General features: G+C 37.8%; 1 protein-coding gene across 2 annotated transcripts in view; it reads left to right on the top strand.

Annotated features, from left to right (window-relative positions):
* Bpnt2 (3'(2'), 5'-bisphosphate nucleotidase 2) overlaps positions 1 to 19,336 on the top strand; it is a 30,460-nt gene extending 11,124 nt beyond the window's left edge. For both annotated transcript variants that reach the window (XM_048358474.1, XM_048358473.1), the window contains exons 3-6: positions 2,914 to 3,076; positions 4,522 to 4,617; positions 16,216 to 16,377; positions 18,106 to 19,336. In XM_048358474.1, coding sequence (XP_048214431.1) covers positions 2,914 to 3,076; positions 4,522 to 4,617; positions 16,216 to 16,377; positions 18,106 to 18,377 — 693 coding nt within the window. In that variant the 3' untranslated portion in view covers positions 18,378 to 19,336. The remainder of the gene's footprint in view (positions 1 to 2,913; positions 3,077 to 4,521; positions 4,618 to 16,215; positions 16,378 to 18,105) is intronic.
* The last annotated feature ends 8,324 nt before the right edge of the window (positions 19,337 to 27,660 follow it).

Genomic DNA, 27,660 nt, shown 5'->3' with positions numbered 1-27,660 from the left:
TTAGGCCTTGGGTACATTTCTTGTACTGTTTGTTACTCCTCCCTCATTCCTCCCTCCCCCCTCACCCTTTCCCTCTCCCCCCATGAGTTGTTCAGTTGGTTTACACCAAATGGTTTTGCAAGTATTGCTTTTGGAGTCGTTTGTCTTTGTATCCTTTGTCTCTCGATTTTTATATTCCCTTTCACTTCCCTAGTTCTAATACCAGAATATACAGTATCCAATGTACTCAGATTTACTTTTGGTGTTTTGATAGAGAGTCTCTCTAAAATAGCTTGAGTTTACCTCATAATCCTGATTATAGGTGTATACTGTCATGCCTGGCTGCTTTGTTCTTTGTCTTCCTGTTCCTCCTCTTTCCTCTTCTTTATTGTAGTAAAAATCTCCCATATATCATCTAACTGTTTGTCTATACTTTAGTCATTTTTACTAGGTTTGACAAATTGTACAACTGTCATCATTAGTCAGTTTTAGGACACTTCATCACTTTAGTAATATCCTTGTGCCCACCTACTTACTATTAATCTTTATTCCTATTCCTTTCCCCAGGCAGTTATTAATCTGCTATCTGTTTGTATAGTTGTACCTACTTTGGACATTAGTAGAATCATATAGTAAGTAAGTATAAAGTGCCTTGTACCTGGCTTCTTTCAGGAAACAGAAGTCCATCAGTGTTCCTTCACTAGTCAGTACTTCATCCCTACTCATTTCAGTCCTTCATTTATGGCTGAATGGCCTTGTCTTATATGGATATATCATGGTATGGCTATCCCTATTATGGATATCCAGTTAATGGGTAGTAACTTATGTAGTTAGCAGCCAATAAACATTTACTGAATTAACAAATAAGTAAGTGGGTAAATTGAATGTTTAATAAGTTCAGTACTAAGAAATATTTTGTGGTTTAACATTTACAGAATACTACTATTTCTAAGCTCTTCTGTGACCACTTGAAATCGTCCACTGATTGCTAGTAGCTGCTCAGTTTTATCCTCTTAGTGCCTTTTTACTCAGGCCTTCTCAGTGCTGTAATCACTCTGGCACGGTATGGTGTCACATGCGGTATAATATAAAGGCTTATTCTAGAAAGAGATTTTGTCAGAAAGCAAAAGACCTCAACAGCTTTTTCCTTCAGATGTTAGCCCTTCACTGAAATCATTTGGTGAGCATTTTTCTTATGTGTATATCATGATTAAAGAAAAAAGAGTCTTCTAATGGAGCCAGTATCTGAAATAAAATTGACAGGTTTTTATTACTTAACTATTAAAATGTAATAAATTATTAGATTTGCCTCACTGGGTATATCCTAATTTCTAAAGGTAAATGGAGTTCTAAATCATTTTGAAAACTCATTAACTTACAAATAGACTATGAAAAGACAGAGCAGGGATATTTTGACAATGTCTGCAGGTATTTTGGGTTGTCAAAACTAAGGGATGGGCAGGACACATCTGATTGCTAGCTATTCAGGAGGACGAGATCTGAGGATTGCAATTCGAAGCCAGCATGGGCAAGAAAGTCTATGAGAATTATCTCCAATAAACTACTCAGAAAAAGCTGGAAGTGGCACTGTGGCTCAAATGGTAGAGCAAAGAAGGGCAGAGATTGGGAGGATTGAGGTTTATGCCTACAGGTCTGTCCTGTGGGCAAAAGTCATGAGACCTTATCCACAAAGTAAAGCAAAAAGGGATTGGGGGATAGTTCAAAGGGTAGCATATTCAAGGGGTAGCGTATCTGGCTAGCAAGCACAAGGCCTACAGTCCCAAATCCCCAGGACCAGCAAAGTAAAAAGAAAACAGAAATCGAGAATGGTGCTGTTAGTACTAGATTCTACTGGCATTTAGCCAGGAATGCTTTTAAACATTCTTCAATGCACAAGATACCTCCACCTCCACAATTACTCAGTTGAAACTGTCAGTTTTGTCAAGGTTGATAAGTAACTTGGTTGAAAGAACTCTTAATGTATGATTTTCTTAATAGAATGAATATATTTATATATACATATTCATATACTGTACCCTATACATATACTGTACCCTTTACACTTGTAGAATAAATCATTTATTTTATGTCTTAATTTTGTCTTCTATTCTGTAAAATGTTAAAAGTTTGACTTTACCTTCTTATTCTATGAAACATCCTTAGTGTATAATTAGAAGATACCATTTTTATATTAACTTTGATTGCTTATTTCTACTTTATTTAGATTTCATAAATATTTCATATTATCTGCCTTCTACTTTCTAGATTTGCTTTTCCTTATTGTATCTTTATGTGCTAAAGATATAATCACTTTCCTAGAGCATTTTTTTTCCCCTGTAACATTTGTAATTTCCTATGTTTAAGTCACATTGCTTTTTTAAAGTACATGTGCTTTGCTCCTTTTAAGACTGCTTTGGGTCTCTAACTACAGTTATATTCACTACTCCAAAATAGGGTCTATATTCATACTTTAGAACCTTAACTATTTTATTTTGCTTGTTTTTGTTTTGTTTTTATTCATTTGTTTGGAGACAGAGTCTTGCTATATATATAGCCTGCTGACCTAGAACTTGTGATCTGTCTGCCTCAACCTTTTAAATGCTAGGATTAGAGGTGATGCTACCACGCCCAACCTGTATATGTTTTTATTGTAATAAACCATCCTGAAGCTTTAAGTTCCTTCCTTCATTGATGCTGTTTCATTTTGGTTTGCATTTGAATTCTCTCTATGAAACAACAAACTGACCTTGAGTATTAAGATGGGAAGTATTTAAAGACAAGATGTCACTGGAATTTTATTTTTATATATTTTCATTTTACAGTGAGTGCCCTGAAATAAAATTGAGGATTTGTTTATGTCATTTCTGTGTAATAATTCTTTTTTCATAGTTTCTATTTTTCTCACTTTTTAACTGTCCACAATTTTTGGTGCAGATAAATACTGAAGAACATGTGGATGCAGCTGATAAGGAGGTTATCTTATGGGATCATACAATTCCTGAGGATATCTTGAAGGAGATAACTACGCCTAAAGAGGTCCCAGCAGAGAGTGTTACTGTCTGGATTGACCCTCTTGATGCTACACAGGAATATACCGGTAATATACACCATATGTGCTTATTTACATGTATGTGTACATGTATAGTGTGTGTATATATGTATATACATACACATACATACATATATGAGACGAGTACAAGTACAGAGAGGGAGATTTTGCAAAACTCTTCCTGAGTTATTTTGCTCAAGGCTAGGCTCTTTTGAGCCACAGCTCTTCAGGTTTTCTGGTGGTTAATTGGAGTTCCCGGCCTTGTTCTCAGTTGTTATCCTCAGCTCTTAGTCTCCTGAGGAGTTAGGATTACAGGCGTGAGCCACTGGCACCCAGCCAAGGAACATCTTTAACAGTAGCAGCACTGTAGTTTATTTGAACACTTGTTGAGTACTTGTGACTGAAGAAATTTAATGAGAACGTAATAGTTACTTGGGATGCTGGAAATGTACGTTTTACTGTGTGTGTGTATGTGTGTGTTTGTGTGAAACTTTGGAATTCATAATAGAAAGTCCTAGGTACCTAGAAAGCAAGAATGGCAAAACAGAATCACTTCCTTCTTCCTCCTATCACTCCCAACTTTTGCCTAAGCCTGGCTCGGGTTTCATTTCTATGCATCCTTTCTCAGTCTTTACTTCTTGCCCAGAGGTACCCATTTTGATTTTTTTCATTTGTTATATATGTTGAAGCGAGTTGTATATATATTCCTGCTCGATAGCTCCCTAAATGTGGCATGTCAGAGCTTCTCATTTTTGACCTTTGTATTCTGTGCCCTAAACATGAAACATAATAGACACTGAATAGATTATTTGGAGAAGATTGTGTGTGTAAATTATCCATATATGAAATTACTAAACAATATTTCTCATGAGTAGGTAATAGTAATAAGAAATATTTTTTACAAAAAGCTTTTCTTAAGCTGAACTAGGTTAACCACATGATAATATTTAGTGAGTGCATCTGAATATAATGACTGTTGAACCTGCGTAACTTGATTTTTCAATGAAATCATAAAATTAAAAGTTATTTTGATGTATAAACATGGTTAATTTATTTTATTGTCTATATGTGTAGATGCAGAAACTAAGTAATTTGATCAAAGACATATAACTAATAAGCCTATGGGTTGAAGATGAAGCCCAATAATCCCCTTTTAGAAACAGAATTCTTGAACTGAACACCTCAGGAGGGGAAAGGGGGTGGGGGAAGGGGGGTATGAGGGACAAGGTAACAAACAGTACCAGAAATGTATCCAATGCCTAACGTATGAAACTGTAACCTCTCTGTACATCAGTTTTATAATTAAAAAAAAAAGAAAACAGACAGAATTCTTTAGTCCCTATGTTTGGCTCTTATCCCTGGACTGTTTGCTTGAAGATGGCTATTGTCTTTGGAAAGCATTTTTTATGTATGAATTTATAATGAAGTGACATAATATGATATCTTGAATTTATATACAGTACTTAGACAATTGTATGTGTTTTTTCTTACAGAGGATCTTCGAAAGTATGTCACAACTATGGTGTGCGTGGCTGTAAATGGTAAACCTGTACTAGGAGTTATTCATAAGCCATTTTCTGAATATACAGGTATGAAGTATGTGGAAGTTTTCAAAAGTTAATTTACTGAACTGTTGGTCTGTAGTATTTGCCATCATGTTAAAATCACATCTGTAGCTAACTCAGTAATTATTGATGACTGTCCCCTACTCTTTCATACCACTTCATTGGATACAGTGAATATTTTATGGTTGGTACTGATAATGCATGACAGAACATGGTTTCCTAAACAATTTTTAAGGATGGACATTATTGAATGGAAACAAGATATTCTTGGCATATTGAAGAATACCACTGGGCACAAACTGTCCTCAGCAAATGAGGTGTTCTATTTCCCTCATGAGATTTCTGAAGGGGAACCCCAAGGCTCTTAGACTGTGAGGTTCATTGTGCTGTTACTCTAGCCAAATCCATTGCATATGTAGAGCCTGATATTGTGGTGGTTGAGGGCAGTGCCTTCTCTGAATCTAGAGAAATGCTGAGAAAAGTCTCAAAACTTAGGCTAATCCTTGGACCGCCTTCAGAGCTCCTTAAGACAGTTGATGCCTTCCTTATCTTCTTGATGCCATCCTGCTAGTTTCTCAAAGTTGGCTGGGTAGATTGGTGAGAGTTGTTTTAGCTGTGAGAGGAAAACCATACAGTTCAGCTATGTGACCTGCAGACGTATGCTGGCTATTAGTTAACCAGAGAGGCTAGCTGGGGCCTTGCAGGTAGCAGAAATGGTATGGACTGGCTGCAAGTTGACCCTAACAACACTGGTTCTCAGTAGGAGAGTGCTTCAGCACTGCTTCAACGCTGCTTCAGCAGTGTTGCTGACATCCTAAAGGGAATTGTCATACTTTCAGTTAGTAACTCATCAGCAGCACAGGGCAAAGGTTATGGACCTTTGGCTCCATTCTTTCCTAAGATGACAAGATTCTTATGGTAACAATTGCACTGAGCCAGGATCATAAAGAGCCCTAATGGTAGGTTACGTGAAGTCTTCAACTTTATGTCTACTTGGTAGTAGCCGAGGGCTCCTATAATGAAGAACCATAAACTGTATCTTGAAGAATAGCAGTGTAGTTCTTATAGCACTAGAGGATAAAAGTCCAAAGTCGAGGTGTTGGCAGAGACATAGCCTGTAAAGCACCATGCTTTCTTGTTTTTTCTCATAGCTTCTGGTAGTTTGGCAGAAATCTATAGAGCTCTTGCCTTATGTTTCTGTCATCATGTGGCCTTCTTTGTGTGTCTGTGTCTCTTCTCCCTGTAATGACACCAGTCATGACACTGCCTGTTAGACTAAAGGAATACTGTCAGTGTGGCCTCATCTAACTAATTCTGGCTCCGTGATTCTATTTCCAAGTAATTCCAGATTCTGAGGTGCTAGAGGTGTGTTTTTAGGGTTCAGCCCCTAATAACCTAGAAACTAAGGTGTCATGAGATCATACTTAAAAGTAGGACTTTACATCAATGTCAGTGTCTGTATAAGAAACAGAATGTACACACACATTCGTTATCATCATATGAAGTTGGAGGCAGAGATCAGAGTGAAGCTTTGAGTAAGCCAAGGATTGCTGACAGCCACCAGAGGAAATGGGTAAAGGAATGTGGAACACATTCACCCTCAGAGCCTCTAGGAGTGAGGAACAAACCCTGTTCATTAACACCCTGGCTTCAGATTTCTGACTGTCAGAAATGTGCAAAGCTTCTTTTGTTGTAAGCTACTGAGTTTATGGTAACCTATTATAGTAATCCTAGAAAGCTAATTCATTGCACATCTTATACTACTGACACCGTCTCAAGATTATGTAACAGATTACACAAAATACTGTCAAGTGGTGAGAAATGGTTAATTTTTTACTGGAGTGATTTATTCACTTTGCCAAGTAACCAGGGTCCCAAATTCTAGCTACGTTAAGACAGGCTAAGCATATATTTGAGTGTAGGCTCTGTACCTGAGAATCATATCTGCTTTGTGTCCTATCTGATCTTTATCTCTCTTCATAATGTAGATAGTTCTGAGATATCAGCTGTTAAAGATTTATGTCATTACTGTATGATATTCAGTAAGATTGGTTATATAGATACTTTATGGTTCATCGATTACTTATGCATATTTCCTGTAATGGTCACTGAATTTGTTAGCATACAATTTAAGCTGTTAATTTAGGCTGCAGTGATATACACAAAAATATAGAAGTTGAACAAAATAGTTTTATTTCTCCCTTCTCTGACCATACTGGCCTGTCCTTCCTGCTGCTTTTGCTCCCTGTGTTAGCAAGATTCTCTAGCTCTGTGTGTGTGTGTGTGTGTGTGTGTGTGTGTGTGTGTGTGTGTGTGTGTGTGTGTGTCATATTCCTACATGGTAATCCTCTGGAAATACTCTCAGAGAAATATTCAGAAGTGTCCCTGCTGATTCCCTATGCATCTTGGAGTTGAGTCAAGTTGACCATCAACATTTAACCATCACATTCCCCTACTGCTTGTTTGAATGTGGCTCACTACCGCATCCATACACAGCAGTCAAGAGGGTTAAAAACTGAAGTAATTTTTCATTAAGGGTTTGATCTATACATTGTACACTTCGCTTCTCACACCCAATCACATTCCTCATGTCCTGCTGATAAGACATAGGTGGAATTTTGTGATTAGAAAAGCTAAGAAATTCAGTTTTCCCGGTGGCCATGCAAGTGTATCTGTCACTGAAGGACAATTAAGAAATGGATAATAAAGTACAATTTACATTGTGTACTTAGTAAGGGATGCAGTTACCTAAATTAGCACTCCTACTTAGAGATGAAAAAATAAGACTCAGAAATTTAATACATTCCGTCAGTGCATGCAGCTAATTAATGGCAGAGACAAATCCAAGAATTTTACCCAAATCAGTAAACAGATCATTATACTTATATTTGTTTTGACTACAACAATTTGTAATATATTTAATGATATTTTATTTGAACTTTTTGATAAGTGCATGATAAGGAAAGAATTCATTTATTATCTTGTGTTATAGATAAGAAAATGGATTTAGCCTTTTATGAAAACCGTGTACATCAAAATATTTCTGGAAGAAGAACTAACACTTGGTTAGTAGCTTGCAGTTACTTAGGCTGTTGCTTGCTTTCTTCTCCTTCTTCCTTCTCCATTTCCTCCTTTTCTTTCTCCTCCTCTTCTCCTTCTTTCTTCTTATTGTTCTGGTCCTGGAGCTTTAACTCAGGACCTGGATGCTGTCCCTGGACTAGCACTTTTATGGCTAGCACTTTCCCACTTGAGGTACAGTTCAACTTCTGTGGGGTTTTTTGGTAGTTAATTGGAGGTAAGAGTCTCACAGGCTTTCCTTCCCAGTCTGTCTTTGAACTGCAATTCTCAACTCTCAGCCTCCTGAGTAGCTGTAATTACAGGCGTGAGCTACTGTGTCCAGCTATTTAGTATTTCCACAGTTTATACCAGTATATTGAAAAGCATTTTATAGCCTCAAAATAACTGTAAGGGATATAAAATAGAGATTTTCATGACTTCTTTTAAAAGAAACAAGTTTATAAAGGTTAAGCACAGAACTTGTCTTTGAAGCCATTCTTTTGATACTGTCTCTCCCTCCTCTCTACCCATGTCAGATGAGATTGCACATAAATCTGGTTACGGTGGTTCTGTTAGTCAGGGAGTTTTCTCACCTAACAGGAGGACCAAAACCACATATGAAAACCAACTCCTCTCTTTGCTCTTTTTTCTTCGGTAGGTGTTTTTTGTTGTTTGTGTACTCACAAATAGGTCTTTGCATTTACCATCATTCTTTTCCTCAGGAAAGGGAAAGAAGAACAATCCCAGATAATCTTTGTGCAGGAGAAAGATAACATTAAACTCTGTTCATTAAATCTCAGCTCTATCTCATTGACTGAATGTTGTCTAATACCCTTAGCTAGAAACAGAGCTGATTTCACAAAGGAAATTGCAACCTCAATAAAGGAAACAAGAAACTGATATTAAATAAGCAAATAGATTTACATTTTGGGTCCTGGTTTCCATACCTATTTTAGGGGAAAGAACAAAGATAAGCGGCTATTTTCAAAAACCTTCATTCTGTAGGCTTCATTTGCCAAAGGCTTACACCAAATAAGCCAAAAGTCTGACTTAGGAACAGATTGTTTCTAAGTGTCTTTATGAATTAGCAATGGAATGCACCATTCTCAGTTCTACAGCTCGACAAGTCCAGTGTACTGAAGCATGCAAGAGCATGCCAGTCATCATGTTTTCTAAAAGAATCTAAGCTTCATAGGTGCGTTTGGGTTGACCTCCCACTCCTGGGTGGAAGGTTTACTCTGTGGCCTTTGTTGGGAATGTTGCTATGTATTGATCTTGGCAGAGTACAATATTATAAAGTATTCAGTGTTTGTCAGTATTTAGCCATTCTTTTTTTTTTTTTTTGCTGTCCCTAGGGCCAGGAGTCCTCTTCCTCTGTGTCTTCTGATTGAGCTCTGTCAGAGGAGAAACAGTGAGAGGACGTGAATTGTGTGGGAGCTCTGGACAGGCAGGCCTAGAATCATGTGCTTCATGCAGTCCACCTTCCACCAGTCAGAATTCAGTCCCAGTGTCCTGACTGAGGGAGGACAGGAAGAACATGTGGCCTCACTGCTTACATATGGCATTGTTCATAGCTAACTTGATTTCATCACTACTTTTTAAATTTATTTAATTAAATTTTTTTGACAAGGTGTTGTGCAAACGGGGTACAGTTACATAGTAGGGCAGTGTGTACATTTCCTGTGATATCTTACACCCTGTTTTTCTTTCCCTTCCCTAGATCATATATACAATACACAGTGTACCAAAAACATATACAGTAGCCACGTGGCCTACACCAAAGGAAATTCACCTAGGACTTTAAATATAATGACAACAATAGAGTTTGCTTATCCTTGTCTTATATAATCATACATACATAGCTTTTGAGCTATTGTGATCACTATTTTTGACCTTTATATGTTGAGTAGTCGGTTTTAGTTACATAATGTAAGGTCGCTGACCCAAACCTGTGAGAAATACCATTTAGCCATTCTTGGCTATTATGATAACTACAAATTGCCGGCAACAGAGCTGACTAAAATTCTTATCACTTAGCCTAGAGTATAGCTTATTGGTTAAGCACTTACCTAGTGTTCATGGATTCTTGGCTTCATCTCATCTGAAGCACCACAAAAATATTCTTTCCACCTGATAAGAATTCCTTGAGTTGAAATTCCCTAGGACCAAGACATACTGAATAGTATTTGAGTGAAGTAATGTGTAAATACATAAGTAATATAAATTCACTCAGTGGAAATATGTAGTTATTAAAAATGAATTACATTGTCAGAAGTCTGTGTATGAAAATATCAACCATTTTTTATTTCCTGCTTGGCTTTTTTTTTTCTTAGCCTATTTTGCTCATAAACACATTCTAACCATCCCACTGTTAGCCCCTCAGTTATTTATATTTATTTAAGCACCTACTGTTCTTTAAAAAATGTGTTCCAATAAGTGTTCCAAATAATTTACGTAGAATTTAACATCAAGTACACATTTAAAATATTGATTTTGAAATTCTTACATAAATTGTTATCTACAGCATCAACAGATAGGCTGTTTTTATCCTTTTACCAATGCTGCCCTCTAGAGGTACATGATTGTAAGTTCACTCTTTGTAAAAAGTGAACATTTGTGAAAGAACTGAGGTTTTTCACTTGTCTTTCTGGTGTGTGTTTGGATGGTTACTTTAAACTCTGCTGTTTAGCCAATCACATTTTTTTTTTTTTGGCCAGTCCTGGGCCTTGGACTCAGGGCCTGAGCACTGTCCCTGGCTTCTTCCCGCTCAAGGCTAGCACTCTGCCACTTGAGCCACAGCGCCGCTTCTGGCCGTTTTCTGTATATGTGGTGCTGGGGAATCGAACCTAGGGCCTCGTGTATCCGAGGCAGGTACTCTTGCCACTAGGCTATATCCCCAGCCCCTAGCCAATCACATTTAACTGATACCCTGCGACTCTGAAGTCATCTGTAAGAGAACATTTGCACACCTTTATTTCCATTCCCTTATTCTTTGGTGTCCTCTTAGATCCTATTCATGCCAGGCTAGCTAACAATGCATTTATGAAAGGTTTACAATCATCTCTTGGCTAAGTACTTTCTCACAGATTACTTTAGAAAAGCTGGCCCATGGGTGTAATATTAATTGAGTACACTTTGAAAATGTTCTCCAATAGTGTTGCTATTTGAAAGTTTGACTAATTATAGTAGCATCTAGATACTGCAATAACAAGTTGAGTGGTTTAAAACAAGAGAAACTTACTTTGGAAGTTCCAGGGGCCAAAAATTAATTTATAAAAAAAGGGACCATATTTTCTCTGCAGGCTTAGGAGCAATAGCCATCTTGCTTTTTCATCCTGATTTTGGTGGTTGTAGATAGTCTTGCCATTCCTAAGTTTATAACAAGCTGCACCTATTTACTCAGCCTGTGCGGTGGTCTTCTCTGTCTCCTCTCTTAAAAACATCAATTATTGGGCTGGGGATATAGCCTAGTGGCAAGAGTGCTTGCCTTGTATACATGAGGCCCTGGGTTCGATTCCCCAGCACCACATATACAGAAAATGGCCAGAAGTGGCGCTGTGGCTCAAGTGGCAGAGTGCTGGCCTTGAACAAAAAGAAGCCAGGGACAGTGCTCAGGCCCTGAGTTCAAGGCCCAGGACTGGCCCCCAAAAAAAAACCAAACAAAAAAAAAACACATCAATTATTAGATTTAGGGACAATCTTAATTCATTATCACCTCAAACAATTACATTTGTAAGGTCCCTACTTCTAAATGAAATCACATTCGAGACTCTTTTTTTTTTTTTTTTTGGCCAGTCCTGGGGCTTGGACTCAGGGCCTGAGCACTGTCCCTGGCTTATTCTTGCTCAAGGCTAGCACTCTGCCACTTGAGCCACAGCGCCACTTCTGACCATTTTCTGTATATGTGGTGCTGGGGAATCAAACCCAGGGCCTCATGTATACAAGGCAAGCACTCTTGCCACTAGGCCATATCCTCAGCCCCTGAAATCACATTCGATAGTCCCAGATTGCCCAGGATTTTGGTAGGACTCTGTTCAATCCATTATACTCTTTTTTCCTCTTTTTTTTTTTTTCTTGACTAAACATGTAGAAGCTCTTGAAGTGCATATGGATATATATGAGTTTAATCTTATTGAATAAAAGACTCACCGCACCCTAATTTTCTTTCCTTTGTAAGTGGTTTAATCTTTTTGCTAAAAATCTAGTAAGATAAAAGTGATGTTTCAGAATCAGCATTCTGTTCATATTCCAAGCTACTCAATATAGTTATCAATTGAGAAATTTTTAAGCCCTTAATTATTTCAAATACATTTTCTTAAATCTTTCAGACAGATTTCTTCTATTTACCCTTCTTCAGATATTCCTTGTTGACTCTTACTAACATCCTTATTATCCCTTTCCCTGGAGCTCATTTTATCTACGGAAATGGTTAACTTACGTTTTGGTTTTCTAGTTGTTTGCTACATTGAACAATTCTGTCTTCTGTATATTTTGTGATTTCCTGCTAGGTCTGCAGTGTTGGTTGAGTTTCTTTTCTATATTATAGGACTTCATTTCACATCTTATTGTTTGCCCAACTTTTCTGAGTCATTGTTTTTGCTTTCTTTGCTTATAGGTGTGTATGTCTTTCATTTATTGTTTGTTTCCACTTAGGTTGTTGAATACTTTTCCTTTACTTTGTGAAAATTTTCAAGAAGCCTGAAAATTTATAATCTGCATTGTTTGGATGTGTGTGTATGTGTGTGCAGTTTTATATTTCTTGTTCAAATTCAGGTACTGTGGGACTGTTGAGTGAATAATGGCAAATTGGGAGTTTGATAATTCTCAGATTAGGAGCTTGCTTTTTTTTAAGTTTTTATTATAAAACTGATGTACAGAGAGGTTACAGTTTCATACATTAGGCATTGGATACATTTCTTGTACTGTTTGTTACCTTGTCCCTCATACCCCCCTCCCCCTCCCCCTTTCCTCCCCTGAGGTGTTCAGTTCACTTACACCAAACAGTTTTGCAAGTATTGCTTTTGTTGTTGTTTCTCTTATTTTACCCTTTGTCTCTCAATTTTGGTATTCCCTTTGAATTTCCTAATTCTAATTCCAGTACACACTGTTTCCCATACACTCAGATAAGATTACAGAGATAGTGTAGATACAATCACAAGAAGGTGATACACGAACATCATCAATAGTAGAAACTACAGATACACATGGGATCTAACAATCATTTCCATAAAATGGAGTTCATTTCACTTAGCATCATCTTATGTGATCATAAGGGTATAGCTATTGGGCTCTTGTGATCCTCTGCTGTGACTTGCCTAAACCTGTGCTAATTATTCCCAATAAGATAGACCATAGAGTCCATGTTTCTTTGGGTCTGGCTCACTTCACTTAGTATAGTTTTTTTCCAAGTCCTTCCATTTCCTTACAAATGGGGCAATGTCATTCTTTCTGATAGAGGCATAAAATTCCATTGTGTATATGTACCACATTTTCCTGATCCATTCGTCTACTGAGGGGCATCTGGGTTGGTTCCAGATTCTCGCTATGACAAATTGCGCTGCAGTGAACATTGTTGTGCTGGTGGCTTTACTGTGATTTTGTTTGTGGTTTTTTGGATAAATACCCAAAAGTGGGGTTGCTGGGTCATAGGGGAGTTCTACATTTAGCCTTCTGAGGAATCTCCATACTGCTTGCCAGAGTGGCTGAACCAGTTTACGTTCCCACCAACAATGAAGTAGGGTTCCCTTTTGGCCACATCCCCTCCAACAACTGTCATTGTTAGTTTTCTTGATATATGACATTCTTACTGGGGTGAGATGGAATCTCAATGTTGTTTTGATTTGCATTTCCTTTATGGCCAGTGATGTAGAGCACTTTTTCATATGTCTCTTGGCCATTCTCATTTCCTCATCAGAGAAGTCTCTTTGTAGGTCTTTAGCCCACTTGATGAGCGGGCTATTAGTTCTTTGCAGTTTTGTTTTGGAGGAAGGTAATTTTTTTAGTTCTGCATATATTGTAGATATGAGGCCTTTGTCCATTGAATGGCCGGTAAAGATCTTCTCCCAGTCTGTGGGCTTTCTGTTTATCTTGCAGAGCTTGCTTTTTTGTTAGTATAGGGAAGGCTTTATTATCATATTTTGTTTTGTATGTTTAATGTTGTTTTGGGAAGTCTTTAAGCCTTTTTTTTTTTGCCAGTCCTGGTGCTTGGACTCAGGGCCTGAGCACTGTCCCTGGCTTCTTTTTGCTCAAGGCTAGCACTCTGCCACTTGAGCCACAGCACCACTTCTGGCCTTTTTCTGTATCTGTGGTGCTGAGGAACCAAACCCAGGGAGGGCTTCATGTATGAGAGGCAAGCACTCTTGCCACTAGGCCATATTCTCAGCCTTTAAGCCTTTCTTTAGTGATGATTGCATCACCAAAGTTGTCTTTTAGTGTCACGTTCCCCTTCCCTACAGTATTCTCGGGATTATATTCTGGTTCTGTGTCTTCTCCAGGCCTTTTCTTCACATTGCATTGTTAAGTCAAATTGTAGGCCTGCTTTCAGTAGTTTCCTTTTTTTTTTTTTTTAGCCGGTCCTGGGCCTTGGACTCAGGGCCTGAGCACTGTCCCTGGCTTCTTTTTGCTCAACGCTAGCACTCTGCCACTTGAGCCACAGCGCCACTTCTGGCCATTTTCTGTATACGTGGTGCTGGGGAATTGAACCTAGGGCTTCATGTATGGGAGGCAAGCACTCTTGCCACTAGGCCCCAGCCCCAGTAATTTCCATTTTTAATGGACCTTTTCTTCTCAAAAGGAATCTTAGTCCTTATTTTCTGAATTCTACCACCACTGAAAGTCTGTAGCCTCTTGGCATTTCTGGGAAGCTCCTGCTGTAATTCCCATGCTATGGCCATATCCAGCATTCTGCTGATTCCGTAGTCATTATCTTGCTATATCATATAGTTGTGTTTGTAACTCTCAGTGTTGTCCTACTAACTATATAGGTACAGATTATGGGAATTTATATCTGCTTTCTTTGTGCCTGTGAATGGTTTTTAAAAGGTAGCATGGAAAGAACTAGAGGCTGCTATCTTCCTGAAGGAATTTAGAAACCAAGACTCTGCTAATTTGTTTGATTTTTTTTCTGCAGCCAGGAGTAAGTTGAGGATGCAGCTGCTTTTGTTGCTAGCCATGGTGGACTATATTTTATCCTTCAGTGAGTGAATGATAGGACAGTGATCTTAATTCTGAGTAAGTTTGCTCTCTTCCATAGTTTGATAGTCAGGGAGAAACATTTCTAAACCGAGAAAAACTTATCAGGCTATTTCTGGGGTCCCCCCTTTAAAATTTAGTTCTGGTTTGAAATATAACTTTTTTTTTAAATATATATACTTCTTGATAAAACAAAGAGGTGAACCTCACTGTACTTCTTTCACTATTTCATGTTTATAAAGCCACTTAGGAAATTGAACCAATATGCAAATAAATGAAATCATGAACATAGCAGTAGAGATATTTAGAGGAGAAAAACATATCTTAAAATTTGAAGTATCCAAGGAAGTGGTGCGTACGTTATAGGCTAGGCTTTCGCAGAATAAGACTTTGAGGTGAGTTAGCATGCAGGATATTTAGTAGGACTGGATTGGGATCAGGTTTGTGAAGGAGGAACGGAAGCTCCATAGAGGCAAGGAGAAGTTGACTTGTGGCGCAGTCCCAGTAGAGGCTTAGCTGGTACTTCAAGTCAGCTCTGCAACTTGGCAGTTCTTCTGTCAAATAGCCCTTTTCTCTGACTCTTCTCAGGTTCTCTCCCTCCTTTTTAAAGCTTGGTCTTAGTACATGACTGATCTTCCTTTGGGGTAAGTGGTTGGGGTGGTGCTGAGGTTTGAGCTTTTAGAGCCTTGTGCTTACCAGGCCAGGTATTCTCTACTTGAGCCACCTCCCCACCCACTTTGGCCTTGTTTACTTATGGGATAGGGTCTTGTGTTTTAAGATCCTTCTGTTTATACTTTTATGTAGCTGGATGAAAGATATCTACTTTACACCCAGATTATTGGTTGAGATGGGATCTTGCTAACTTTTTGCCCAGACTGGACTCAAACTTCAGTCCTCTCGATTGAAGCCCCTGCTGTTTTGCTGTTAAAAATAAATAAACTTTCAGCCAGGTGCTAGTAGTTCACTCCTGTTTACTCAAGAAACTGTGATCTGAGGATCGTGATTCATAGCCAGCCCAGGCAGGAAAGTATGAAACTCGTATCTCCATTTAACCACCAGAAAAGCCAGAAGTGGAGCTGTGGCTCAAGTGGTAGAGGACTAGCCTTGAGCACAAAAGCTAAGGAACAGTTTCTAGGCCCTGAGTTCAAGTGTCAGGACTAGCACATACATACGTACATACATAACTTTCATACTTGAAAAATATAAAACATTGAAAAAAAATAAATGAATAGAATGTAACGTTTTATTCAGTCCTCCAAAGAGTATAATGTATATAGTAAAATGTACAATATGTGAGTGGATTAAGAATAATGGATGGAAAGTTAAAGCTTCGGTGCTGTTAATGAATATTTTCTTTTTGTTTTTGTTTTTCAGCTTGGGCAATGGTAGATGGTGGTTCAAATGTGAAAGCACGCTCTTCCTACAATGAAAAGATCCCACGAATCATTGTATCCCGTTCCCATTCTGGGATGGTCAAACAGGTTGCTCTTCAGACATTTGGAAACCAGACTACAATCATCCCAGCTGGTGGTGCTGGTATGCTTTTTTTTCTTTGTGATTCCAGGGAAGGTTTCCAAACTTCACCAATCTGTGTCAGGAGACTCACAGAAGGCAGAAGGAATGAGCAGTATAGAGGCTCTGTTTTCTCCTTCCTCCACTGTAGAGTTTTATTGGCATCAGCCTTGCTAGAGTTAAACACACCAGTTATTTCTCTTCCTCAAATACTACAAAGTATATTCCCATCACTGTTCAGCTGTTGGTTTTTGTATGCCTTAACTTCAAAAGGAACGTTCTGCTAATTGAGGATGTCAGGAAGAAGAGGAAAGATCAAGGGTGCTTTCTATAGTAGAAGGATGCTCAGAATTATCTGGCTATTAGAATAGCTATTTTGAGTCACTTCTGTGAGCCCTGAAGTCTTCAACTCGAACAATTGGAATGAGCAAAAGTCAAGTATTTGCCCAGCTTACTCTGTATTCTATATTTTTGTATTTCTTGATGATAGATGAGAGGTCAGCCTCTGCCATATACAGTCTGTAGATTTTTAATTTGGTTTTTTTAAACCTTTTTTATGTGAAAGTATTAAAAAATACATAGTGAGATATGTACAAAAACACCATAATATAGATTTAATTCAAGGGGCAATTTGATGGCTTTTTTTCATGACTGCTGTTTATGTGGTAAAGTTAACTGTTAGCTTACTTAATTCAGGTAAATAACACACTATGGTCAGAAAATACTGTGTTAGAATATCTTTATAGCACAGTAATCAAGAATTGATGCTTACTACCTTTTATTAACTACATCCAGAATAACTAGTTAAGGATAAGACAAGCTAGATTTTAGACGCATTTTTGTCTGCACTTTTTTTTTCTTCTTTATTGTCCAAGTAAAGTACAGAGGGATTACAGTTTCGTGTGTAAGGCAGTGAGTACATTTCTTATCCAACTTGTTACCTCCTCCTTCATTTTTCACGGCCTCCCTTTCCCTCTTCCTCTCTCCCCCCATGATTTGTACAGTTGTTTACACCAAATGGTTTTGTAAGTATTGCTTTTGGAATGGTTTGTCTTTTTATCCTTTGTCTCTCGATTTTGGCATTCCCTTTCCCTTCCGTAGTTCTAATACCAATATATACGGTATCCAGGGTACTAAGATCAGATACAGTGATAGCAGGGGTAGACCCACAGGAAGGAAATATGAGAGAAAAGAAAAAAGAAAAAAATGGTATGGTTTCACATGGCATGTTGAAAATAATTACAACGATGATATACCACTTGTTTCCATAACTTGAAGTTCATTTCACTTAGCACCATCTGCACTTTAAAAAAAAATTAATTACTTAAGTACTACCTCATTACAGAAAGGACTTCAAAGTGGTAATGTCAGCTCTTAACCTCTTTTGTTTGTTTTAAGTAATATGTGTGTTTTTCTTCAGTGTAATATGTCATTTTAGAGAAAATAGCATGTATTATGTATTATATTTTTCCTTCCATAAAGAACCATAAAGATTTAAAATTTAAAAACCATAGACATGTTTAGTTACACTTCAGACTAGTTTAATAGACTTGCTCCATTGAGTTTATTTCTGCTCTCTTAACATGTAAAAATATTTTCATTTAGACATAATTTTAGACTTAGTTACAAAGACAGTGCACAATGGCTCTGCATTCCCTGTCTGTTCTTTTCAGTAGTGTACTAAATGAAAAATACGTACTCTTTTCTTTATATCTTTTGAGTAACCACTTAAATTCTGTTCTGTCTTTTTAGGTTATAAAGTCTTAGCACTCTTGGATGTGCCCGATAAAAGTCAAGAAAAAGCTGACCTGTATATCCATGTGACGTACATCAAAAAGTGGGATATCTGTGCTGGCAATGCCATCCTAAAAGCCCTCGGGGGACATATGACCACCTTGAATGGTGAAGAAATCAGTTACATTGGGTCTGACGGCATTGAAGGGGGACTTCTTGCTAGCATCAGGATGAACCATCAGGCTCTGGTTCGAAAACTCCCAGATCTAGAAAAGACAGGACATAAATAAGCAGAACTGACCTCAGGGGCCAGTGTCCCCAGAGCTGAACTGGTCGGCTTCAGCTGCTCAGTGTCAGAGGGTTGGTAGAGTCTATGCATGGTTAAGGCCATCCTGGACTTTTTTAAGTATTTATGAAGCATCAGAGACTTATTTTCCCTGTAATAGGATACAAAGTCAGGGAAAGTGGGTTGCTTCGTGTCTCAAGTATTGTCTTTATTTTTGAGACTATTTTCGTACAGTTGTCATACACAAGGCGCATATATATTTGTGAATTAAAATCTATAGCTGAGTCTACATTATGAGCCACCATTTTCACACATCATGAATCTTCATTATTTGTTAATAACTTTCATATACAATTGTGTTGACGGAAGGATTGATTTTGTGTAGATGTTTGATGTAACTTTGCTCACTAAAAATAAAGTAACTGAGGATTTTTACTTCTGATGGAAAGCACAAGAAGCTTCACATTCATTAACATGCAACATGTGCTCTATTCATCTACTATTTCTATGGATTAAAATAGAAAAAGTTCAAATTGATTTTTTTTCTCTGAAATTTTAGCAGGTTCACCAGCCAGTAGAAAATATACACATGATGGTTTGCATTATAATTGATGTGTGTATGTGGTATGTGTGTATGTGTGTGTGTTTTCTGTTCTGTTCTGATAAAGGAAATTGTTTTACCGATGGGGTTCAACATTTCTGTCATCTTTTGTGGATTTTCATTTCCCTGTGGAAGATGCATGCTTCCATCTATTTTTCCTGATTCCTTCCTGACCAGCATTTAGTCTTGGGTTTTAGGTTTCAGATTTAACACTACATAGAGGAATAAAATAACCCTATAAGGCATTGTAAGAAAGCAAGTCATTCTATTATAATTGAAAATTACTTGACATTATGTGAATTGAAATAGTTCTCACTCATTTTCAGGAACTTTATTTGAGTATAAAGTTCTAAAACCTTTCCCAGGATTATAAAAACAGTGTGTAAATGTCAAGAACACTATCACCATGTCCTCCTTCACTCTAAGTAAGTGCTGCTGGTAGGTGTACCTAGCCTAACCAAACATTCACTGTGTAGATTCCCTTCAAATTAGTAAAATTAAACTCAGTTAAAAATTTTTTTTCTATTCAGTTTTCCTATTGGCTGGCAAAAACTGGGAGCTTGCATTTTGAACTCTATTTTATTTGAAGGTGTGCCTCTTTTGCTGTAATACCTAGAAAACTAATAAAAACAAGTTGGTACTGCTATCTTCAATGCCTTATAGGCCATAACACTGATTAAGCAAGGGATGTCTCATGCTTGCCTTTTTCCTCCTCAAATTAAATTGAACTCAACTTACTTTCTATTTATTTTCCCATGTTGAAGGTAAAATTGACCAAAGAATGTACATCCTAGCCTGGTAGAGTGTGCATACTTAGGTTTGCATGTTACACTGTCCTTCATTTTTCCTTAGTGAAATTCCATCTAAGATGGTACGAAGGTTTCCACTAGTGTCTTGCACTAGTAATAAATATGTTAGGCCTTTGTTCAGTGAAGATTCAAAGTTTTAATGGGTGAAATGTTTGACGTTTACACAGGATTTGAGAATTTTGAAAAGACTAGCAGAATTCATCATTTTTACTTTATAATACAATAGGAAAGGAGTTCTTTTTCCTTCAGAAATGGCAAAGGCAGGTGCTGTTCCCAGAGTTTGGGCGTTTTTTTTTTTAATTGTGATATCTCAAAGTTAAGGAAATAAAACTGGCAAATGGGAAGTAGAATTTAACGAGTTTAAAAAATATTACATGGAATCTTTATGATTTAATTGAAGTAAAAGTAGTTCATATTAGCATAGCCAAGGTTGTGTTATAGCATGATAGGCTGTGTGTAAAAATTAAGATTGGCCAAGATTTGAATACATTATTTTTATAATTTTGGGGTTATAGTGTAGTTACTAAGATTTTAAGTACTTTTATTTTACAGAAAGCTCATTTTTGAAATGTTTTGTTTATTTCTAAAAGCCATTGATACATTACAAGAAACAGTATTTATACTTATTTATAAGACATTATTGTGCGAGCACTTACCTGTAAGACAGTTTCATGAGTAAACTATGTAGTATCTTCTAGAATTGCAGATAAGTATTTCTAAAACATAGCACGATGAATCCAGTTTATTTTTAGTGACATTCCTTGTCCAGCTTCTGCCTTCCTTTTCCTTCATCTTTGCCCTTTTTTGGAAGGTAATTTTCCCTTAAAGCTGAGTTTTGTGTATTACATTTAATAGAAGCATGGACATCAGGAACTTTAGTGTTCTGTCAGCTTTCCCCTCTTCATCTCTACCATTTATATACCTCCTTTGCCTATTCGTTTCCTTTATTTCTCCTCTTATTCACCAGTATACCTTCTACTCCCCACCCCCAATTTTAATTTTGACAGGGGGTTGCTAGTGCTCAAGTTTGAACTCAAGGCCTTGTGCCATTTGGCTTTCTTGCTTGGCTGGCTGACTGGCTGGCACTGTACTACTTGAACCACACCTCAGTGTGGCTTTGGCTCGTTGGAGAGTCTCAAGGATTTCTCTGTTCAGGATGACTTCTAACCATAATACAGATCTCAATCTCTTGAATAGTTAAGATTGTGGGCATGAGCTGCCAGTGCTCAGTTCACCCTCATATTTTTTACATGTACCCATTTCTCTCGATTGCCTGCTGAGATCATATTATAGAACTGAGGCTCTGCTGCAGTTTCCATGAGGAAGAGATGTCCTGGTAAGGTGCCTCGCTGGCCATATATTTCAAACTCCATAGAAAGGCAGGAAAATGATCTTTACACAAACCTTTGCATTGACAAGTTTAATACCACATGAAAAGTCTTTACAGAGCATTTTTTTCGAGCCATCTTGAAAATGTAAACATAGAAAATGTAAGTTTGGATAAATAAGCCTGCTTCCTGTGTCCATTTTTATGCATGTAACCTCCATGTCAGTTGAACTTACAAGCTCCTACCTGGTGGCCATAATTACCTTTGGGTTGTGATTGTCCTCTTCCCCCAATTGTAGTATTTCTTAACTTCAAATTGGTAAAATTGAGATGACTTGTGTTAATGATACAACAAAATAATTTTTATGTTGTACGTAACAGTTGTGCAGCTTCATCCTGTTTGCTGGCTAGTCTCAAAGCCTGTTGGAGATGATGTGAGAGGACGTCAGTGGAGCCAGTGGAAGGGAAGGTGGAGGGAGGGCAGAAGCGGAGAGGTGGGTGGGGGCAGCTGAGGGGGTATGCAAGGCCAGCATTTGTCCTGGCTACTGCGATCTGCCTTTGTCTCCAATTCAGAACTCAAAAATTGGGTTTCACTTAGACTATGAGGGTAAAAATGCCTCTGATCGCCAGGCCTAAGTACAGCCTCTTGCCGCTCCAGAAAAAGCACTTTGCTGTCTGGTTCACGCACGCCCTGAGGACTGCCTTCCTGAGACAGCCTGACTGGGCGGAGCTGGGTCTGCTGGGAAGATACCAGCCGCACGTGGCCCGCCCTGGCTATGTGTCACTTGCTTCTCAGTACAGTCGCGTTTATAGATGGAGTTTATGAGGTATTTAATGATAATCTACAAGAAGAACTGTATAAAATAAACCTAATCTGTGATTTCACTTTTATCTTTAAAAAAGTTGTGCCTTAATAATAGGGCATTGTATGCTAACAAGGGAAAACAAACCTTTTTTTAATAGATGGGGAAAATAGGAACTTTTGCCATTAAAATTTAAGTTCCTTTAATGTTTATAATATTAGAGTTGTAGGAAATTCATTTAAATTGAAATTGATATGAAATTATTTTTGCATAAGCTAACATTTACAACTAAACATTTTTATAAGAACTGGCATCTTGATGTATATAAGTCTGAGATGATACTCATCTTTTTATTTTTAATTTAAATTAATATGAAACCAGGATGGATGACATTTTTACAAATTTTACTTTCAAGTAAATCATTCAGTGTGCTAATTTATGTCTTCCCCTAGTCTTCTGGTCTCAGTTTGACTGAAGAAACAGCTGTATTCATGTAGCATATCAGTTGTGTATTGATGTTAAATGTGTGTTTGTGTGTGTGTGTGTGTGTGTGTGTGTGTGTGTGTGTGTGTGTGTGTGTACTTGCCATAGCAAAACAGTTCCTAAGAAGAAAACGATTCTGGTTGGCTGTGAGGGCAGGAAGAATCGATCTGTACTTCAGAAGGAGGCTTTGGTTTTACTAGGTGCTGGTTAAATTAATTTTATGTCTTAGAGGCTGGAAGGTATATGCACTCCAGCTTCCCATTGGCAACACTTTTTTTTTCTTTTTAAATTGAGTGATGAATTTTGTGGAAAACTGACATTTAAATGGTTTTCTTTGAAATAGTTCAAGCCAAACATTGAAGTTTTAAGGATGATGGTAAAATTAAAACAACTTGTTACATACTGTGTAAGAGTTATCTAAAGTATTAGAATTAATGTAATTGGTGTACATTGCAAAAGCAAAACTGTGATGTTTTATTAGTTGTGTGTTCCATTAAAATTCTTTTAAGGTGTAATACAAATAGTGCATCTTTCTTCAGAGTGACTTGCTCTTGTAGTTTTTACTTTTTTTTTTCTTTTTGGTATAGCACCGAAGTCATATTAAGTCAAGAGATGAATTAACCTACAAAAGGTTTTCTCTCTTCCCAGATCAACTAGTGTAACCTTCATTGGTGCAGTGATCAACAGGCAACATGAATGGGCGACTGTCACCTCAGTGGGTAATCTCACAAAGGAGACCATGTTTTACAGTGATGATTAGAAGCACCACCAGTCACTTCTCTGATGGGGGCCCTTTTTTTCAGGGTCTTCCCTGAAATTATGAAATGGTGTCTCCTCCTCTTCAAGCTTTTTGCTTTGTAAAATTTATCCATCCTTCCTGTTAATCCATTTCTTAAAATAGGTCAACAGTGAGAGAAATAAAAATATCTTTTCTTTTGCATATTTAAAGCCATAGAGGAGTTAGACCTATTACTTAGCTTGACATATCTTGCCTTTTTTTTTTTTTTTTAAGCATTCTCTGGCACTTACCAACACGAAGTTTAACTGGTCCCCAACTTCAGCCTTCACTAGGAAATGAGTTCTGTAGTTTTAGAGCAGGTTTTTGGACCTTATTTCTCATACCACTTTTATATATACATTTGTTGCTAGATTATAAATTTTCTAAGGATAGGGTTGTATCTTCTGATATTTGTGTTTTTATCCAACCCCAGTATCTTGCACAAACGAGGTATTTAGTGTGTGTTGAACTAAAAGGGTTTCTGTTCATGTGAATGTGTTTCATCCCTGCATTGAATAAGCTAGTTTTCTTTGCAAATATTTGTGATTATCATTACACACACACTAAATTATTTTTCAGTTTTGCCTTTCCTCCAGAGACTCCCCTATGACCAACTAAATGTAGAGTATGTGATTGCTTCCAGTGACATAATTATCCCGTGCCTCTGGACATACTTTGCCAAAAGAAATTTGAATTCTCAAAAATAAACTGGTCAGTATAAGAGTTGTTGTGCCTGATCAGTTTTTCTTTCTTCTTTTGGTGTTATGGTAAAATAGAAAGGTAAGTATTTCAACTCTCTTAGGTGTATGATGTATTGGCCTTCAGTACATCCCGTGTGCAGTTGTGCAGTCCTTAACCACTGCATGTACAGAATCTATTCCACATTTCCACACAGGCACCATGCCTGCTAAACAGTGGCTTCTCCATTCTCATGCTCACCCTACCAACCCACGGTAAACTACATTCTGCTTTTTATCTTTAAACACATCTATCTTTAAACTCTTTTTTAAAATCGTTATGCTGGGGATTACCATTACAATTAGGTAAAGTACATTTCTTTTTGGACTATGTCACCCCTTCCTGAGTGCTCTCCCCATTTTCTCCTCCCGTCAAACCAACAAGTTCTACAGTTCATTTTCTGTGAGTATCAGTGCATTTGTTCATATTTTCGTCCTCAATTTCTGTGCCTCCCCTTATTGTCCAAAAGACAGATAAACAAGACCAAAAGAAAGCAAAAATAGCAACAAAGCAAAAACCTCTTGTTCAATTTCCTGGAGTTCATTTTGATAAGTAATATTTTATGTGATGCACATAGACATTGCGCCTTTCTGTTCCTCTCGTAAGTGTCCTTTGATCTCACTGGGTGTGAACGCCTATAGAGTCCTGCATAATTTATCATGTCCCATGTATATAGATCTAGTCTCTATATGAGAGAAAACATGTACCATTTGTCTCTAAGCTTGTACTTAACATGATTTGTTCTAGGTCCACCCATTTCCCTGCAAATGACATAATTTTATTCTTTCTAATGGCTCTGTAAAATTACAATGTGAATAGGTGCCACATTTTTTTTAATCTACTAATCTATTATAGGGCATCTGGTCTATTTCCATAGTTTGGCTATTGTGAATAGTGCAGCAATGAACACGGATGTGCAAGGATCTTTATGGTTTGCTGGCTTGTGATGTTCTTTGTAGAATGGTGTGGCTGGGTTGTAGGGACAGTCTATGTTTAGACCTATGTTGAAGAACCTACAGACTACTGTCCAAAGTAGTTACATTAGCTTACATTCCTACCAACAGTGCCATGAGCTTTCTCCACATCCCCATTAACATTCATTAGAATTCTCATTGTTAGCCAATCTAACTGGGGTGAGATGGAATTTCAGAGTTGTTTTGATTTGCCTTCTATTTATGGCCAGGGATGATGAGCAGTTCCTCAGGTATTTTTGGTTTTTGTATTGTTTTTGCCATTCTTCTGTTGAGAAGTCTCTCCTTAGCTCCTTTGCCCATTTAGTGATTGTTTTGGCTGGCAAGGGTTGGGGGCTTTAGTTTCTTGAGCTCCTTTGTATATTTTGGATATTAGGTCTTTGTCAGATGTATTGCTGGTAAAGATCTCCCAGTCTGTTGGCTATCATTCAGGTTTAGTAACTGTGTTCTTTGGCATGCAAAAACTTTATTTTGTTGTAATCTCATTTGTCCTGCCTCCTATCTACTGTGCCCCTGGGACTCTTTAAGTTTCTTCCTATTCCTATTGAGTTCTAACATTTTTCCTACCCCCTCTTAAAGTAATTTCAAAGTTTCAGGTCTGACATTTAGGTCTTTGATCCATTTATTTTGATAGTGGTGCCTGGTGACAAAGAGGGATCTACTTTTAGTTTTCTGCATATGGATATCCAGTTTCTCAACACCAGTTGTTGAAGAGGCTGTCTTTTTTCCACTCTATATCTTTGGCTCCCTTAGAAAATATCAGATAACTGTGAGTATATTGGACACTTAATTTTAAAGGATTCTCCATCTCCTCTCACCACATACAATTATCTGTTCATGAATGGATCTCCATGACAAATGACAAAACTCTTAGTTAGATCCTTTGTCAGGTTTTGTAAAAGAGGGTTTGAAGTAGAAAAGAAGGAAAGGCATTTTAGTTACCTTTGCCAGTTTAGCTTATTCTGGCATTCAAGGGCACAGCACCACTTCTGCTGCACTCTGGTGAGAGACTCATGGTGGGACTGTGTAGAAACCTGGCGTTCCTTTGCAAGCTGGAGGCCAGAGTGATTCAAGAGAGCTTCCTTAATCCTTTCTCAGGCCAGGGACCCCAGTGTTTAAGTCGATCTTGCCTTACATATCACAATTCTTTGCCAAGATTGCAGGCAAGAAGCAAAACAGTGATAAGTGTAGTTTATAAGAACAGAAATCCAGATCCAAAAATGTATCTATACACAATGGAATTTTACACAGACAGTAGAAAGAAGAATATTATGTCATTTGCAGGTAAATGAGTGGACCTGGAACAAATCATGTTAAGTGAGGTAAGACAAGCTCAAAGAAATAAGCGACAAATGTTTTCTCTCCTATGTGGAAGGTGGATCTAAAATACAGGTCTCCAGGCATTCACACCCAGTGAGACCAAAGGAAGATGGATACTCTTAGCAACAGTGAGGCATAATACCTATGTGTGTCTGATCATACAAAATAATGTATATCAAAATGAACTCTAGGAAATGAAAATGAGTTTTTTTTCTTTTTTGCTGTTTTTGTTTCCTTTTTGTTCTGTATGTTGTTTATATGTCTTTGGGGGTATAAGAGGAGGCACAGAAATGGAAGCACAAGGAGTGAACAAATGCAGCAATGGTACCCTCTGCATACTATGTTGAAAATGAACTGTAAAACTTGTGGGTAGGATAGAGGGGGAAATGGAGAGGGCAAAAGAAGGGGTGACATTGTCCAAAAAGAAATATATTCTTTTCCCGACTCATAGCTCTAACCCCTCTGTACATCACCTTTATAATAAGCATAAAAAGTTTTTTTTAATAAAAGATAGAAAATTACTTTCATCTCTGGATGCCTCAGAAGGAAAAATGAATATGACCATTACTTCCATCTGGGCGCAGGCTTTCATTGAATTTTTAGGGACTTGTACTACTAGGTTCCTCCCTAAAACAAGCCTTAGATGAGCCCCTGGCATGGATATTGTGAAGAAATTAAGGTATCTCAGGAATCGCTGCCCACAAGTGAACCTAGGTATCTTAGGAAAAACCCAGGAGGCTAGGAGCATGAAGAATGAGGCTTATGACAAAGTAATGGGCAAAAGACAACTCTGTGTTGAAGTACTTCACCTTGACCTGATTAGATCAGGTGCAGGGGGATACTGAGTAACATTCAGAGCAGAGTTCATCTTGAGCAGGACCTCCTGTCAGGCCTTCACTTCCCTCCAGGGTTCCTATCTATGGGTCACTTCTTAGAACAATGTGAGTCAACTAGAAGCATAGATGTGGACAAGCTACTTGCAGCCTGCAAGGAAGCAGGTCATGAGAGCCTGGGACCAGGGCTGTCAGCACGAATGCTGAGATTTCTGTGGCAATTCCCGATTGCTTATGTCTACTGCCTACCACACTGAGGACCAAGCCTCTAGGGCATGAACACCTGGGGGCCAAACATGCCATCTCTGTGGCAGGATGGTAATGAAGGGTATGACAAAAAGCGACAATCCTATTAGAATGTCAGTGAAAATATAAATGAGTACAACCACTCTAGATGACACTTTGAAGGGTTCTCAAAAAATAAACAGAATGTCTCCATGATCCAGTGATACCACTCTTGAGCATCTAGCAGAGCATTGTAATCAGGATACAGTAAAGACATTTTCACATCACATCCAATTTCATTGCTGCCCTATTCACAATAACCAAGTTTGCTAAACAGTCCAGATGCCCTAAAAGGGAAAAATGAATCAAGAAAGCATTATATATATATATGTGTGTGTA

Source organism: Perognathus longimembris, chromosome 12, assembly GCF_023159225.1.
Source record: "Perognathus longimembris pacificus isolate PPM17 chromosome 12, ASM2315922v1, whole genome shotgun sequence".
In the NCBI taxonomy this organism is placed as follows: Eukaryota; Metazoa; Chordata; class Mammalia; order Rodentia; family Heteromyidae; genus Perognathus; species Perognathus longimembris.
This window is presented reverse-complemented; position numbering and strand designations above follow the sequence as displayed.